General features: G+C 45.2%; 1 protein-coding gene and 2 non-coding genes across 17 annotated transcripts in view; all 3 read right to left on the reverse strand.

Annotated features, from left to right (window-relative positions):
* Positions 1-1,033: 1,033 nt before the first annotated feature.
* The window catches only part of PUM1 (pumilio RNA binding family member 1), a 117,143-nt gene continuing 101,003 nt past the window's right edge, over positions 1,034-17,173 (reverse strand). For all 15 annotated transcript variants that reach the window (XM_024554486.3, XM_024554485.3, XM_071220864.1 and 12 more), the window contains 5 exons: positions 14,701-14,838; positions 11,886-12,011; positions 10,194-10,315; positions 6,178-6,370; positions 1,034-2,867 (listed from right to left, as the gene is read on the reverse strand). In XM_024554486.3, the coding sequence (XP_024410254.1) occupies positions 2,736-2,867; positions 6,178-6,370; positions 10,194-10,315; positions 11,886-12,011; positions 14,701-14,838 (711 nt within the window). In that variant the 3' untranslated portion in view covers positions 1,034-2,735. The remainder of the gene's footprint in view (positions 2,868-6,177; positions 6,371-10,193; positions 10,316-11,885; positions 12,012-14,700; positions 14,839-17,173) is intronic.
* LOC112299707 (small nucleolar RNA SNORD103/SNORD85) lies at positions 5,257-5,341 on the reverse strand. Its single transcript, XR_002974297.2, has one exon. It is a non-coding gene; the product is annotated as a small nucleolar RNA SNORD103/SNORD85 (small nucleolar RNA).
* Positions 16,993-17,077, reverse strand: LOC112299708 (small nucleolar RNA SNORD103/SNORD85). Its single transcript, XR_002974298.2, has one exon. It is a non-coding gene; the product is annotated as a small nucleolar RNA SNORD103/SNORD85 (small nucleolar RNA).

Below are 17,173 nucleotides of genomic sequence, written 5' to 3' on the forward strand. Positions count from 1 at the left end.
CAGTCACTCCAGAGCGGCGGTTCACGATGCCCACCCAGCATGCTCTCTGGAGGGCCGCCACTGCTGCCTCAGCAGGGCTGGTTACAGCCACTGGAGCAAAATTGTTCGGAACTCAGACCCTGCATATCTCAGCCCCCTTCCCCTCTCTTTATTCCTGGGACCCCAGGGCCTGCTAGTAACCGTCCTTTAACCTTGGGAGGGGATCATGCAAAGTTCTCTCCTGCACCATCCCGAGGCCACGTGCAGATGTGAGGTCGTGTGCCTCCTGCCCGGCCTCCCTGATCCTGTAGTTGCCAACACAGCCCAACATTCTAGTCGCAGTTTTTCTCTAAGCAGCTTCTGGAGAAAAGGCCGTAAAGGGAAGGTGGGCATCCACAGGCGTGACAGTGACCTTCATGTCCTAGGGCCTCCTGCACTAGAAGCTGGAAGAGGTCCCCAGGTGGAGGATAAGATGAGGAAGCTAGGACACGGGCAAAGCAGGCAGGGTGAGGACAGGAGCAGCCCAGAGGAAAGGGGCTTGGGAGGTGCGGGCCGGGGAGACTGGGCAGCCATCCAGATGCCTTACCTACAACCCAGCCCTGGAAAAATCCAGTGCCCCAACGCTTAACTCCCTGACTGCATTCTAACCCAGACCCCCTGGCTCACAAACACTGCCAAGGCCAGAAGAGGCAGGGACGATCCCGGAAAAGGAGAGGACAAACCACAGGGCTCATGCTTTTGCACGACGCTCCCTGAGATTGGCATGCAGATTCTGGGCCCAGGGAGGTGAGTGTCCTCATTTTTCAATAGAAGTTGGACACCTGGATTAACATGGAGTATCTTGATTTTGAAAGCACTGGGCAGGCTAAACCCAACCTCTTTGGGTCAAATTGGGCTCAAGAACCAGTTTGACACACCATCCCTATTCCAATTCTCTCCCCACCCCCACCCCCTAACAAAACAAAAATAAAACAAGCAAAAAAGAAAGAGGCACAAAGAAAGGGCTGCCCTGGGGCACTGTACTGGGGGGTGAGGGGGAAGGTAAAGCACAAACTCAGATTCCAAAGTTCTGTATTTTTCAAAATAAAGATCACACATTGTTTAGAGACAATCTACACAAGAGTTACAAAAAATAGTCGCCCAGGCATAAGCATACACAGGTTTGTTAATTATACACATATGGTTACAAGTGTGCTCGCAAAAAAGTCCATTGGAAATATACACGAGGCTCCGGAAATGTACACCGTGTAGTGTTGCAATTCTATATTCAAACAAGGAGATTTGACAGTATGTTACATTCACTTACAAGTAGACAAAATGCAAAATACAGTTCATCTTCTGTACAAAAAGGAAGGGCGATTCACACTTTACAAGGTGAGGGGCTCTGATTGTAAGGAGGGCGAGGGCAGGGGCTGAACTTTGCACGTCCTTTTGACTGTCACAAAATAAGCAAAACATTACTCTTTTAGGATTAAAAAAAAACACTACTGTGAACTGAATCATCTTGAATAACATTTAGAAAGGATCTTGCTACAGTCTGACTAGGTGACAAATAAAACCAAGCTATTTTTTTTCTTTTTAAACATATAACTAGGCTGTATAAAGAACATTTATTCCTTCAAAAGAAAAAATTTACTTCTGGTTGAAATTACAATTTACAATATACAACACTAACCCTACGACCATAAAAGGTGTGAATATACACTGAATGCACAGGGCTGGCTAATTCTCTTTTCTTACCAAAAACGTGTTTATGCTGATTCAAACTTCTCCACATTTACATTACAGGTATACAAATGTACAATTGTACAATCAAAAGTATGTTCGACTACTAGGGTACATTATAGATACAGATTAGACATCAAAACAAGAAAATACTACAAATTTGTATATATGCAAAGTCTACACCAAGTATACACTATGTATTTATAGAAGCAAGACCAAAAGCAGAGTTGGATTTTTTTTTCTCATGCTAAATAATCAAGATTTTGCCTTTCAATGTCAACAGAAAAAATCCAACAGGCAGTAAACAAGTACACCTGCCTGGCCTTGAAAGACATTCTGGGAGCTCATGTCTCCTCATCACAAAACAGACTCCACCATCTTCTTCAGCGTAATAGTCTCCAAAAAAAGGCAATTTTTAGAAGTCTCATAAACTTAATGTAATAAAATGAAGCTTTAGCAACTCTGAAACAATTTTCATTTTATATATATATATATTTTTATAAACAGTGTTAAATGCCAGTTTGGGGTCATTTAACTAAAATTCAAACTTCTCAGGGTTTTTTTTTGTTTATTTTTGTTTTTTACTAAAATGAGGAGGTGGGGAAGAGCTATTTGCAAAACTTGCCAGCAAGGCAAATGAGTTAAAAACCTTTTTTCTTTTATTTTAAACTTTTTTTGTTAAACCAACCACCCTGAAAAGTTTGCACGTGTGGAATATAGATACAACATTGAACAAAATATGTGGCCTCCCATGTACATTGGTTACCTATGTACAAGTATCCTATACACCAGTAAAACAACAGGGCAATTAGTCAATTAAAAAAAATAATTAGTACATGTTATGTGTAATAAAATTAAATTTACAAAGGCTTTTCCACTTGTGGATTTGATTCCTTTTTTTTTGGAGAAGGTAATCCGGAGCAACCATTTACCCATTTCAGACTCTGCACTAGAGTGTTTCTGGTTGCTGGCGGGATTCACCAGTGGGCTAGTGAGGTCAGTGGGAATGAGGGGACAGGGGTGACGCTGCCTCAGATGATACCATTCGGGGGGCCGCAGATGGGCCCTAAGTCAACACCATTCTTCATGTAGTATTTCTCCAGCTTGGCCAGAATGTGCTTGCCATAGGTGTACTTGCGAAGAGTCGCGATGTGGGGCCGGATCTGGGGAGGAAACACAGTCTGGGTCACTCTGGTCTGAAAACAGGTGGGCGGGCGCCCAGTGCACTCGCTCCCCGGCACCGCGGTGCGTACAGAACGCACAGCCCACAGCAGCACCTTTCACTGGTGCGGCCCAAGCACCGGCGCTCCGGAGCGACACTGAGTGGTTAGTCAGCATAGTAGCTGCTGCCCTGCGGGCTCACACAGGGCAGGAGGGCTCTGGAGAGGAGGCTGGACAGCCATGGACCACTCCAGGGCAGTACATGGAGAAAGCACACCCTGAGGATGACATGTCCACTGCCGCCTGCACAGAGCCTCCCTGGGGCATGCCTGCAGCCCTCTGGCCCCGCACTTCGCACCCTGGCTCTCCTGAGAGGGGGGTTTATTCCAGGGCACCGTGGTTCCTAAGTCACCACCCCACCCTGTCCTCCAGTTCACAGAGGATTGCAAAAAGCTACTAATGACAATAAAAATGACTCACAGGAGCCAGGCTTGTTAATTTAAGCCTCCCAAGGGAGGTGTGATTGTCTCCATTTTACTGATGAAAAAGATGTAGGCACAGTAGTGAAGTCACTCATCCAAAGTTAAATGGCTAGTAAGGGATAGCACAGGTATTTGGGCCAACTGTCCAGCTCCCCCAGAAACTACCTTTGTCCCCACCACGCTCACCCTCCCCGCTCTCCAAACCAAGCTCGGCTCCGCACTACCAGCGTTCTCCTCTGCCCTCCCCGCCCTGGGCCTATCCACATGGAGAAGCCCGGTGCGTCCCAGGTAACCAGACCACTTTTCCTCTTCTGTGAGCTCACGGAGCTTTCCACATACGTCAGCTGCAGCGTGTAACACGTGTGCTGACAACCACTCGCTTCACCAGCCACCACCCCGCACCCACAGGTGAGAACCGTGACTCCCCACGCACACTGGCACTCGCACCCGCAGACACCCTGCCGAGCGCTCCTGCAGGACAACCGCTTGTCTCCTTAGCTGTGTCTGCACAGCAGGGAAGGCCCAGGCGGCTTCTCCCCTGGAAGCCTATGAGGCACACTTATTAATAGTTGTCAGCTCGAGCTCTGGGCTGGGTTACCCAGAGACCTGCCTGACCTCCCGAAACTCGTCTGTAAAAAAAGGGTATGCTACTGCTGCCCTTGCATTTGGGTTGTAGTGAGGACTGTGTGCATGGCTGACGTTTTTGTCATTAGTACACGAAAGGCGACCCCTAGCTTTTCGCAGCCCTCTCTGGGACTGGCTGGCTGAGGAGTCCAGCCCCTTAACCTTCACACCTCCCCTCTGCAGTACAAAAAAACCACCCACCATGAGTACGCACACGTGTTATATTGTGGAACTTCATTTTTCACTTATTTAAAGGGAGGTGAAGAGTAACCACCTACTCCACTCTCAGTATTTCCTCTTGCTAAAAGGAATCCAGCCTAGCGGGGGAGGGGCTGACAACTCTCAGCTTGTTAGATTCTTAGGACTCAACTCCCTCAACCAACCAGAGGCTAAGACCCACCCTACCCACTTCTCTTCAACCCCACCTCTTGGCTTAACTAGCTTAGCAGCCTCCCCTCAGTCTCCTCACTGCAGCCTCTGCTTCCTGTTCTCCATGGTCCTCACCAGTCAGGACATTTTTAAAAAGGATTGTATTCACTTATTTTTAGAGACAGGGGAAGGGAGAGAGAAAGAGAGGGAGAGAAACATCACTGTGAGAGACAGTGATCCAGTGATCGGATGCCTCTCACACGCCCCCAACCGGGGACCTGGCCCACAACCCAGGCACGTGCCCTCACCAGAATCCACCGCAACCCTTCGGTTCCCAGGCCGGCGCTCAGACCACTGAGCCACACCAGCTGGGGCCAGGACAACTCTTTGAAAGTAAGTGTGATTTTGCCACCACAGTCCCGCCACAATGACTTGCTCTACTTCGAACCCACTGTCTTGTCTCCTGATTCCAGACCTTCACGCACTGGGTTGGTTCCCTCTGCCTGGAAAGGTTTTCAGGGCTTTATTCCAGCATCACTCTTGGGGAGATTTCTCTGTACCCCCACGCCTGTTAGAACAGGCACCTTGTCAACATTCTCGCAGGGCTCTCCTTAACACACCCCCAGCACACTGTAACTACCTGTGCCTAACGCCGCCGCACTCACAGCAGCCCTGCTGAACGGACGGCTGCTGCGCAGCACCTGCTTGATGAGCGTCTGCTGGGAGAACGAACAGACAAGCTTCCAACTTCCACAGGCCTCCTACCTTCCCTGTGCCCCCCCAGCCTCCCGACCCGCACACCTCTGAGTCTCACAACACAAGGGCTTTGGGCTCCCCCAGCCCTCAGCCGCCATCGCCAACACCAACGCCGTGTTCTGTTTGGTTCTGCTTTGAACTGCAGATGGCAGGCGCCTCGTCTGGCTCAGAACCTGAGTCCATAACAAAGATTCTCATCACCGAACTCTGTTCTCAGTGAGGGCAAGTGGCTCATCATTGCCAGAACAAGGCCATGCCCTCCACTGTGAAGGGCTGAGTGAGTCCAGCGCCCAAAGGCCAAGGGCCCAGATCAGAAGCACCCCAGGCTCACAGCACAAACCTGCAGCGCACCTGCCTGCGAGTTGCCTAGGCTCCCTGGGGCCTGTGGGCTCTGTGGGGCTGCGTGAAGCTGGCGGGACCTGTGCCTTGACTGCTCCTGAAGCCGTGGGCCACTCACTGCAGGCGCTTCCGGGGTCAGCTCCCACTCACAGCACCCAACACTGCAGACTTCTCTCCCTGTTCTCCTGTCTGACTCCTCTTTAGCCTGGACTTCTCCTCCTGCGAAGCCTCCCTCAAAGACTCGGGGCACATGCTCTCACCACTGCTTTCCATCGCCTGCCCCACACTGTGGTCTGTGGGCAGGGATGAGCCTGTCACCTCTGTGCTGGCGCCTGGCCCAGAGTGGGCATCCGGTCCACGTGCCAGGCCTGCCACGGCACTGGGCAGGCACTCATTTGGTCAATGGTGGTGGGTGAGTAAGAGGGAGGAGGGAGAAAAGGAAGTAAGGCAAGCAGGTTGATTTGTTGTACCGAGAAGCTGGTCTCCTAGGATAACGTGGATAAAAGCATGGCCTGAAGATGAGGGAGGGAAATCCCTCCCAAGGACTGAGTTTTTGATAAAGGAGGGTGGCAAACATGGGGCAATGGCCACTCCAGGTGAAGGAAAGAGGAGTACAGTATGAGACATAATCCAGTGACAAATTCTGCAAAAAGAAGCAAGATACCCGCCCTCCTCTGCATTTCAGAAACATGAAGAACCCCGGGCCTCACACAGTCTCTGAGACCTGCCCAGCCCGGCCTACCTTATGCATGACTATCTTCCGCTGGGCCGGCTCTGCCACATCGATCATCTTCTGGACCACGTAGTTGGCGTACTGGTCCTTCATCATGGTGTATAAGGCACTGTGGGGACCATCGTTCATGGTGCACACCTCGTCGATGAGCACAGCGCGCTCCGTGCGGGAGGCATGAGTGACACACTTCTCCACAACGTTGCTGTAAGGAGACACATGCAGGGACAATTCTTAGAAAAGGGGACCCAGTGCTTGTTTGGTCTCTGCCCCGATCTCAAGATCAACAGCAAGAAATCTTAACATTTTTGAAAGATTAATTCATTGACTGTTTGGTTCTGAGACCCTCCACCTTTGCCACCTGTGGCTTCCAAAGTGAACCATGCCCAGGTAAGTGAGCATCGTTTCAACATAAATCAAAACCCGTCTTCCCTTCTGTGTGCTCACTGAGAGCAGGGACAAGTCTTACTTATGCCAACACCCCTGGTGCCAAGCTCTCTAGGCACATTGAGTGAAAGAACACAGCAAACCTGGTGCGCTAACCTACCGGTCTAATTCACAGAATAGCCTCTACCACTGGATGCAGTGACGTAGAAAATAGAGAAAAACTCCCCCCCACCTTCTTCCTGCAGCACTATGCGGTTCTGGCACGAGCTGAAGGTGTAGCACTGTGGAAATGAACCTTAGAGCCACTGGCTGCTCCCTCTGCAGAAAAGGGAGCCTGGTTCAGGGAGCACGAAGCCAGCCATGAATGCTCAGGAAAAGAACCCAACATGTTTCACGACTGTTCGGTTGTATGTATCTTCATCCACTCCAGGCTCACTTTCTCTACAAAGGGGCAAAAGATTTGAACACAGCTTTCTGCTAAGTGGGTTGGGGACAGGACACTAATTCTTCCGGGTGGAGGACTCAATCCTCAGCACTGTCGTTCAAGAAAGCAGGCCAGTAGATCCGCTATCGCTGTGGGGTCCCAATTGGCCACAGGCTTCCACTATAATACACAATCAACATGGTTTCAGTCTTTAAGGTTTATTCTATTATTTCCGAAACTGTGGTTTCTAGCCCATTTGTGGGGATAAAATCAACTTAGTGATTTGTGACCAGCTTCATTTAAAAACTGAAACAGAATAGTTAAGTATCAGCATCATGGACAACGCAGGCTCGGTTACGTGTGTGCGCATGTGCCTGTACTGCAAAGTCAATAAAAACTTAACTGCGCATTCTGAGTTGCCACCAAAAAACGTCAGGAAGTTGCTAATCTTTTTTTTGGTTTATTCCTACTGATCTGTTTTCAATTTTAATGGTTGCTTTTTCTGTTTTCTCTAATTTTTTTTCAGTTAGGAAAGTCACTCTTTGGTGAATATTGGTGAAGATTTTATTTATTTATTTTTAGAGAAAGGGGAAGGGAGAAAGAGAGAAACATCAATGTGCAAGAGATACATTGGTCAGTTGCCTCTCACACGTCCCTAACTGGGGACCTGGCCTGCAACCCAGGCATGTGCCCTGACTGGGAATCGAACTGGTGACCTTTCGGTTTGCAGGCCAGCAGTGAATCTACTGAGCCAGACCAGCCAGGACTCTAATTTACTCTTAAGGCCATATAAATTTTGTTTTAGATGATACATTTAATTTTCATTTTATTTTCTTTTACAGTAAAGCTTCTAATTCTCTACTAACATTTGCTATATTTTAATTCATTTCTAGCATATTTCCCTTTACATCTTTGAGTATAATTAAAATAGCTACTTTATAATCCTCTTCTGCTAACTCCAACATCTGGGTGGGGTTTTTTTTTCGTTTTCTTCTTGCTCTTTTTTGTTGAGTACAGGTCACATTTTCCTGTTATCTAGACACAGAAAATGATATACTGTAGAAACTGTTCTTTTATGTTGCTCCAAAGAATACTGCTCCCATACCCACCACTTTAGTGGCATTAAGCTGACTGAACTCAAACTGTGAACTACACTCCCACGCAGGAGGCAACAGGTGAAATCTCAGTGCATTTCTTTTAGTTCTGGTTGGGCTGCCTGGAGTGTGTCCCATGCAGTTGTGACTGAGGAGTCCACCAGACAATTGGGGAGTTTAAATATAGGACCCCCACCCCCATAGTTCTCTTCCTTTCCAGGATTTCTTCCCTGTCATTTTGTCACGTCTACTGCCATGATTTCCCCAAACTCTGCCTTCTGGGAATACTGGAGATTTCCTACCCCAACTTAGGAGCCCAGCTTGGAGCAGCCTAGGAAGAGTCTACAGGTTAAAAGCCATTAAAAATAGAAAATTTCCTGATTATAGTCAACAATACTATATTATAAACTTCAAAAGCTGCTAAGAGACTAAATCATAATGGTTCTCAACACAATAAAAAGATAATTACGTGACTGACATAAAGGTGTTAGCTAACACAACTGTAGTTATCACAGTACAATATATAAATGTATCAAACCAACACACTGTACAAAGTTGCAGTCATATGTCAATTATATCTTAATACAATTAAAAAAATTTTAAGGGGAGGGAGGGCATTTCCCAGGGCAATTACCACCTTCCAAATATCGACAGTACCCTGCCCCCAATCTATCTGTTCTTGGTCACTCCTTATTGCCTTCACCTCCTTAATGGACTGTTTTTTTGGCCTTTTGTCCAAAATTTATTATTATCTGTGGAAGAGCAGGGCCTCCAGTAGCTGCTCAGTCATTACCTGACCATAGATCTTTGTAACAGTAACACTTACACTATATCCAAGGGTGAGATGTTAAATACAATGAACAAAAAAGTACACTGGACAGTGACCCAAAGGAGAGGCCTAAGAGCTTCAGACACCCATTTCCCTGGTCAGGGTGGGGTGGGGTGTGGAAACAATGCAAGGCCTACAAGATAACCCCTGACATGATTAGGCTATCAGGACTCTGGATCTATGGGTGCTTTTATTTCTTTTCTCCATTTTCCACGCTATAATGTTTTAAGATTTTACAAACTAAAAATAAACCATTCAAAAACATCAAGATTATGAGTCACACATGCCTTGTAATTTGTCCTAAAAATCAGAGAAGAAAAATATAGCCCTGGCTGGTGTGGCTCAGTGGATTGAGCCAGCTTATGAACCAAAAGGTCACTGGTTGGACTCCCAGTCGCAGCACATGCCTGGGGTGTGGGCCGGGCCCCAGTTGAGGACAAGCTACAGCTAGTCAGTGTTTGCCTCACACATGAATGTTTCATGCCCCCCTTCTCTCCCCCTTCCCTGCTCTCTTAAATGAACAGTAATAAAAATCTTTACAAAAAAGAAAGAAAAATATAAAGTACGGTGTTATGTGTATGGTACATTATGCAGTGTCTGTCTAGAAGGCCAAACCACTAAGCCACTGGAGGGCCATCATTTTCTTCTCCAACCTACGCTACTTATAAGTTACCTGAAACATCCTTCACAACCTGAGAAGAACTAGTGCATTTTATGCTTAAGCTGGTAAAATAGGAAGACTGAAAAAGAGATATGAAGACTAGGAAGGCCTATACATACATACATACATATATATATATATATGATACACTGTCTCTTAATTCCTGTGCCAAAGAGGAAACTGAATAAAGAACATTTCATAATTCCAAACAAGTAAGTTAATGAAATGTTCAGTTTATCAAAGTATAAAACTTATATTCTTTATTTAAAAGTTTATTTTATTCTCACTCGGGGGGTTGGGGTGGATCAGCTGTCTCTGCACGGGTCCCGACCGGGGGTCAAGCCCCCAGCCCATGCACGCTTCCTGCCTGGGAACTGCACTGGCGGCCTTTAGGTTACAGGACAGTGCTCCAACCAAGTCACGCCGGCCGGGGTCGACTCTAGGGAAACTGAGGAGCCCGCTAAGGGGATTCTCAAGTTTTATGCTTTGTAGCAGAACTATTTGACTTTTTAAACTATGTATACTTTAAGAAAAACATTTTTAAAAAATGAAATTGCTTTCTTTCTCTTTAGACCTAAAAGACTATTTAATCCTCTCCTCTGGAAAACAGCCCGTGTAATCCAAAGCCCATACCTTGCAAATTTGTGCTGGCTCAATACAAGTACGTTGCCTCGGATTTCTGCTACGATTTTACTTTTATCCTCAGGACGACCGTGCTCCAGTACATGCTGGATTACATAATTTCCATATTGATCCTGTTTAAGAAACAACAGAAGAAATAAAATTCATGTAAAAATGAGTTCATTTGGGGGGAGGCCTCAAAAAAAAGGGAAAAAACTCACAGACACACACAACACTGTGCTGAGTGCCGGGGGTGGGGGGAAGAGGAGGAGGGGTGGGGTGGGGTGACAAATGGTAAGGAACAGAGCCTTCACTGGGGGGTGGTGACCACACCACAGTTCAGTGTAATGAGTTGTAGAACTGCGTGCTGGAAACCTACAGAATTTCATTAACTAGTGTCACTCCAATAAATCCAGTGGCGGGGCGTGGAGACTATGGCACATTTATACAATAAAAAGAAATACAAATTTTTTAAAAAAACGAGTTCAGGGGGTTACCTAAATCCTTGTATCTAATCAACTCCTATTTTCCTGTAACACTATGATGGCTTACTTGAATACTAAAGAACACATAAGAACTTTAAAAATAGATAGGTAATGATAATTTCTCCTATGATTACAAAACATGAACACACTACTACTAGACAACAGAATGTGTATGTGTGTGTGTGTGTATGTGTGTCTCCAAAGGGCCTAGCTGGGTTCTTCATAAAATACTGCACACACACACACACACACACACACACAAAGGAAAGGTAGGTGGGAATAAAGAAATACTTGTCTCTCAAACAGAAATATACAAATAGTTACTGTGCCAATCTACAATGAAGAAAAACTGGAAACAAAGTTTATGTCTAATAAAACAGACAATGCCTAATTAAATAAATATTACAAGCATAAAATGGACATCCTCATTCATCTAAAGTGAAAGACACTTTGAGAAAATAAATGTGTATAAGGAATTCCAGGGCCAAAGTACTTTTTGGTAAGACGTAAAAAATTAAGAGCATACAAGTAATATTTTTTAAAGTGCCAATGACAAGTATGTTTGCTTCTGGATGGTAGGATTATAGATTATTTCTTTTGTTGCCAACTTCTGCATTTTCAAACTCTTCTACAATGAATATTTAATACATTTACAATATCACACTTCATGCAAAAAAAAAAAAACAACAACAAATGCTAACAACAACAAAAAAATTACTTCAGGGTATCTTTGGGCCGTTGGGCATTTTTAAATGTATATAAATTCTGGCTTTAAGAAAACTGCTTCAGTATAACACACTATCTATATGCAGAAGTGGTCAGTCAGTACGATGTGGGAGAAATTTGTAGTGGTAGATGCAAAAGAAAGCATCAAAGTTAGAAAGAAATCAACTAACCTACTCAGTGCATTTGAAATGATAAAACTGAGACCCGAGAGATGAAATGGCCTGCCCCGAGTGACATGGCTGGCTGGTCCGTAGCAGGGCTCTGGCAGGCCTATCTCTTTGCTCCAAGGCCCAGGCTCTAGTCATTACCCATATTCACAAAACATGAACCAGGCCGGTGTAAAGGAAAACTTGCCCAAAAGCTTCACTGGGCATTTTAAACACATCAATACCACCCTCTACTGGAATGGATACCTGTGCTGAGAAAACACACAAGCTCTGGGCCTGCACGAGCCCACAGGAGTTTGCAGTTACTCTACTGGCAACTCCACTACCTGTACAAGTTGCTCTGTGTGCTGGTGAAGCTCCTCTAAGATAGGGAGCGTCTGGTCAGGGAGGCAGTGCTCCAGGATCCTCTGAATCACCCGGCAGCCGTAAGGATGCGTGGACAAAGCAAATACCTGGGCCGAACATAAGAAAGCAAGCCAAAATTACCAGCTGTCACTTTCGGTGCTTCAGATGGTTAATACACATTATCCCACTAATCTTCACAATGACCCTGACACCATCAAGGTTATCCTCCACACACGGATGAGAAAATCGAAGTTCCTTCCTATAAGTTTACATAATGTGCCAACAGTCGTACAGATAGTAAATGACAGAGCCAGGATACTATTTTCCAGTATGACTCAAAAGCTCCAATTATAAATATGACATTAAGTTCTCTCTGTGAATAATAAGGTGTGTATGTATGTGTGTTTGTAAACCCTTTCCTCAGCTACTCCAGAAATTCAAAGGTATACATAAATTTAGAGCTGAACAGGACTTTTCCAAGGAGCCTAGAAAGGAACAGAATTGGTCGAACTCAAGAAAAATACACTTAGTTTAAGAGTCTGTGTCAAAGGACAGGGTGGGGCACGGGGACAGAAAAAGGGGTGGGATCAAACCCTGAGTGCTTTCACATAATCACAAAGTAACATTCTGAGTCAAACTGGGGTGTTTTCTGGCAATGTGTAAGAACAGCTCTTTTGCTGGGTCTGGCGCGAGATAAGACACAGGCTTCAAGTCCAAACCACCTACTCTCCATTCTGCCCTTCCTAGCCAAATGACCTGGACCAACTTGCAACTTGGGTCTGGTATGGAGAATAATGACAATATGCCCTGACTGGTCTGGCTCAGCAGGTTTGGTGTTGCTCTGCAAAGCGAAAGGTCGCCGGTTTGATTTCCAGTCAGGGCACATGCCTGGACTGCGGGAACCCTGGCTGGGATGCGTCAAGAGAGATAGCCCACTGATGTTTCTCTCTCATAACACTGTCTCTCCCTCTCTTTCCCCTCCTCCTTGCCTCTCTAAAAATAAATAAATAAATAAACAAAACCTTAAAAAGACAATCACTGTAAAGACACAACAGCAGCTAACACTTACTAGATGTCTGAAAGTGTCAGTCCCGCCCCCCGTGCCGTATGTATGGTTTTACACTGTAGCCCTACGTGCGCAACTGCATCCTTACACAGCACGCACGCTACGTGGTTCTGCTCAACCTCAACTACAGAAATGCTAACACCAACAGTCCGAACAACTTATTTCACTCAATTTTATGTTTCAAATATTTACTTATAATACGGTAGGCTTCTGCAGTGTACTCTGTGTAGCTGTACAGTATAATGCTAAGTACACAAGGTTTTTATTTTAGAATTTTTCGTCCAATTCTCTGCTAACAGACATCTGGATAATTTGGGCTTTTTTCCTACTAGGAGAATGCTGCTGCTTTGAACATGTCGGAACACGTCCAATGATATACATTTGCAGATGTTTCACCTGGCACGCGACTCGGCCAGGAGTGCTAAGTCACAGAAAATACAAGTGCTGTTCGTGAAAGATGATACTGAATTAGTTTCCCAAATGGCCGTGCTGGTATCTACTCCCAGCAGCGGTGGGTCACACCCACACTCCTGCCAACACACAGCAACCGACCCGTGAGCAGGAGCAGCCTGTCATTTGTGGCTTTATTTTGCATGTTCCTGATTAGTAAAATGGACTTATTTTTTCCTATGTCTACAGGCAATTTGTGTTTCTTCTACATATCCATGCTTTTGGCCTATTTTCACATTAATTTATATTGTTTCCTTTGATTACAGGGATTCTTTATATATTCTGGTTATCAACTCTTTGGCAGTTTCACCTGGAAAATATTCTTTCCCATTTAGTCGTTTAATGCTTTTACTTTCTCAGTTACATATTTTGAAAAATATAAGATCTTAATTTTGAAGTAAAAAGATCCCCCCCCCCAATTAACTCAGAAAATACCAATAACTCCCTGGGTTAATGTCTGTAATATATACTCCCCTGCCATATTTGAACAAATCCCCAAACCTCAAAAACTCTAAAATCCCATTTCAATCTAGGCTTAGCAGTACACATAACTACACCTGAAAAATCTACTTGTTATTTCCCTTTTTTTCCTTTTGTGAAAAAAATTTGGGCACACCCAAGGAGATGGATTTACTCTCTTGTCCCAGCTAGCTTAGGAGGGGTGTGAGGAGTTAATGACAATAGTGAATTTATAGAAAAACCATGGTTTAAGGAAATTGTGCTCAGAAGCTGATACTAGGAGCATACAGGCTCTTATGACATACAGCTAAATAAAAATAAATAAATAAAAGCGATTCCTAGCTGTGCCACCACTTAATAGAGTTCAAATCAACCTGATCACCACCCTACCCACCCCACAAAGAAAAAAAAAAATCAAGCAAGAAAAACCTTGTTATTTTAAACACATTCATGTATAACCTGCAAGATTAGTTCTGTAAATTACTTGAATTTTAAAATTTGATAAAAAATTTTAAATACCAAGATAAACAGTACTTAACCAAAGGAAAAAACTTTATTCTCCAAATATCAGATTTAATCGTAACAACTCCGATGACTAACTCATCCCGACAGGAGCGGACATCTGCGTGATGGAGAGAAGGCCCACGGGCAGTTAGGGGGAGAAAGAAACGGGTACACAGAGCCAGGTTATCTGACGCCACTGAACAGAGCTGCTAGTTACTGCAGCTCTTGAGGACGCTCCACAAATCGTGCCCTCCTCTCTGCTCACAATGGAAACATGTACCAATTTGTTTCCCTTATTTCTTTCCTAAGTCACTTACCTGTCCCTTAAATGCATCGATGATAAACTGCAAAGACTGAGGCTGCACACATTCAATGCATTTCTGAACCACGTGATTGCCATTCTGGTCTTTCACACACTTCAGGACGTGGCCATCTAGCTCCCGAACCATCTCATTCTATTGGGGACAAGGAAAGAAAGCACCACCAGAATCACAGCGAGCAAACACCTGGACGATCAACACTCTCCTTACCACACACAAAAGCACCGAGCAGGAAGGGGGTCCATGGTAGTGAAGTGAGACAACTCGGCTGTGGCACTGTGGCGGTAAGTGATGAATACACTTTTCCCACGTCAGCACACTTCCTGTAACAGTAACCAGCCTTCCCAAAACTATTCTAACTTGCAAAAGACCCCTGTGAGATTAAAAATGTAGACATCTTCAAACAGAATGGAGCCTATATTAAGTAAGTACACCTTATCAGAGAATTTCACATGCAATTCAACATGTTTCTATGAAGACAACCCTGTAAGGTGCACATTATTATGGATGGTTGTTAATCTCTCTGTGGTTGTTAGGTCACTCTGGGCTAGGCATACTTTTAACTGCTTTGACTTAACGAATCCTCACAACAATCCTATGGGCTGGACATTACAGACATGGGAACCAAGACAGACAAATTAAAGGACTTGTTAAAATCACAGACCAAGACTGCCAAGAGTCCAACACAAGCAACATGGCTCCTGTGTGTGGCCAAGCAGTGCGTGTCATTAAGCCACCCACCAATTATATGTTATTCTCTTATGTATAAACAAACAGAACCTGAAAGGTGTCAAGTAATGTATGGGACACTACGGACACCAACCAAATCAGAACTCTAGCCCAGGTCTGTGCTGTTTCCACTTCCACCAGGGCACAGTGACTGCGACGTCAGCAAGAACGGTACTCACAGTTAATTAACGACAAGCGCCCAGACCCAGGGAACACACAGAGGACAAACACTAAGGGGTGTGTGTGTGTGTGCAGGGCATGAGTGGGAACGACCAGGGCACAGAAAACGAGATGAGGCTTTGGACCGGACCCCTTCCCCAAAACGTGCCCCCTCAGTTCTCCTGAAGCTGAACACCTGCACCACCCATGTCTAGGAACCTGGGACTTGCTACCCCATTTCCCTGCTGTATCCAATCTCTGTATGTTAGTTCCACTGTACTGACTCCATATTTATGGTGGAAGACGACAAGCCAGTATAAAATGGTGACATTTATGAGTGCGAAGTCTTAAATTCTGAAGATGTTGAATATGCCAAAGCATCTAAGAGATGCTCTAATTTTTTAAAATCAAGAGTACAATGCCAGGGACAAGAGCAAGGGGCAATAAACTCAGGAAAGTTTCCTAAAGCAATTAATCAAATGTCATAAAAAATTTATTCTAGAAATATAATTATGGGGATAAGTAGAGAATGATGCCTATATACAGGCAAGGAACACTATAATGGAAATGAAGGGGAAGTGGCTTCCCTAAATATTTTCTTAAGTCCAAAGAAACCACTAGAGATGAGTTCATTTCAACAAAATAATAAACCTGTATCTAGAAAACAGTAAATTATCCATAGCAGGAGGAGAAGTTGAGGCCTAGAACAAGATGTCAGAAAACCACACCAGGAAAAGACATACACAAACACAGGGTAGGAAGAACGACAGCTGGGGGGGGGGGGGGGGGGGGGGAGTGAAAACTACACTGTTGTGGCACAATCAGAAAACAGTAAATCCTGGAAAGTTGGGAGACAAAATCTGTATGTTACCACAATCACAGGAGAGAGCAAAGACAGACAGAAATAATTCCTTGGAAACTATCATATTCCCGATATTTCTCAGTAAGTGGGTATATATATTAAGGTCAAAATCAGGAAGTAACCTTCATTATAGAGGGAAGGAAGGGAAGGAAGGGAGAGAGGGGGAGAGAGAAAATTAAAGAGAAGACATTTGACCATGATATTTTTATCCCTGAAAACCCCGGGTAAAATTAAAACTGGTAACAGTCTGCACATTAGAAGAAAACTAAATGCAGCGGCCTCACCCATGCTTCTTATTACTTACATATCACACACCACTGCATCGCTGTGGCGTCTCCAGTGCTGAGCACCGAGAGGACAAACCCCAAACTTGCTGTGTGCCTCCTACCTTCCCTTGTGCCTCCCCAGCCTCCCGACCCGCACACCTCTGAGTCTCACAACACAAGGGCTTTGGGCTCCCCCAGCCCTCAGCCGCCATCGCCAACACCAATGCCTGTTCTGTTTGGTTCTGCTTTGAACTGCAGATGGCAGGCGCCTCGTCTGGCTCAGAACCTGAGTCCATAACAAAGATTCTCATCACCGAACTCTGTTCTCAGTGAGGGCAAGTGGCTCATCATTGCCAGAACAAGGCCATGCCCTCCACTGTGAAGGGCTGAGTGAGTCCAGCGCCCAAAGGCCAAGGGCCCAGATCAGAAGCACCCCAGGCTCACAGCACAAACC

This window comes from Desmodus rotundus, chromosome 3 (assembly GCF_022682495.2).
Source record: "Desmodus rotundus isolate HL8 chromosome 3, HLdesRot8A.1, whole genome shotgun sequence".
Classification (NCBI taxonomy): domain Eukaryota; kingdom Metazoa; phylum Chordata; class Mammalia; order Chiroptera; family Phyllostomidae; genus Desmodus; species Desmodus rotundus.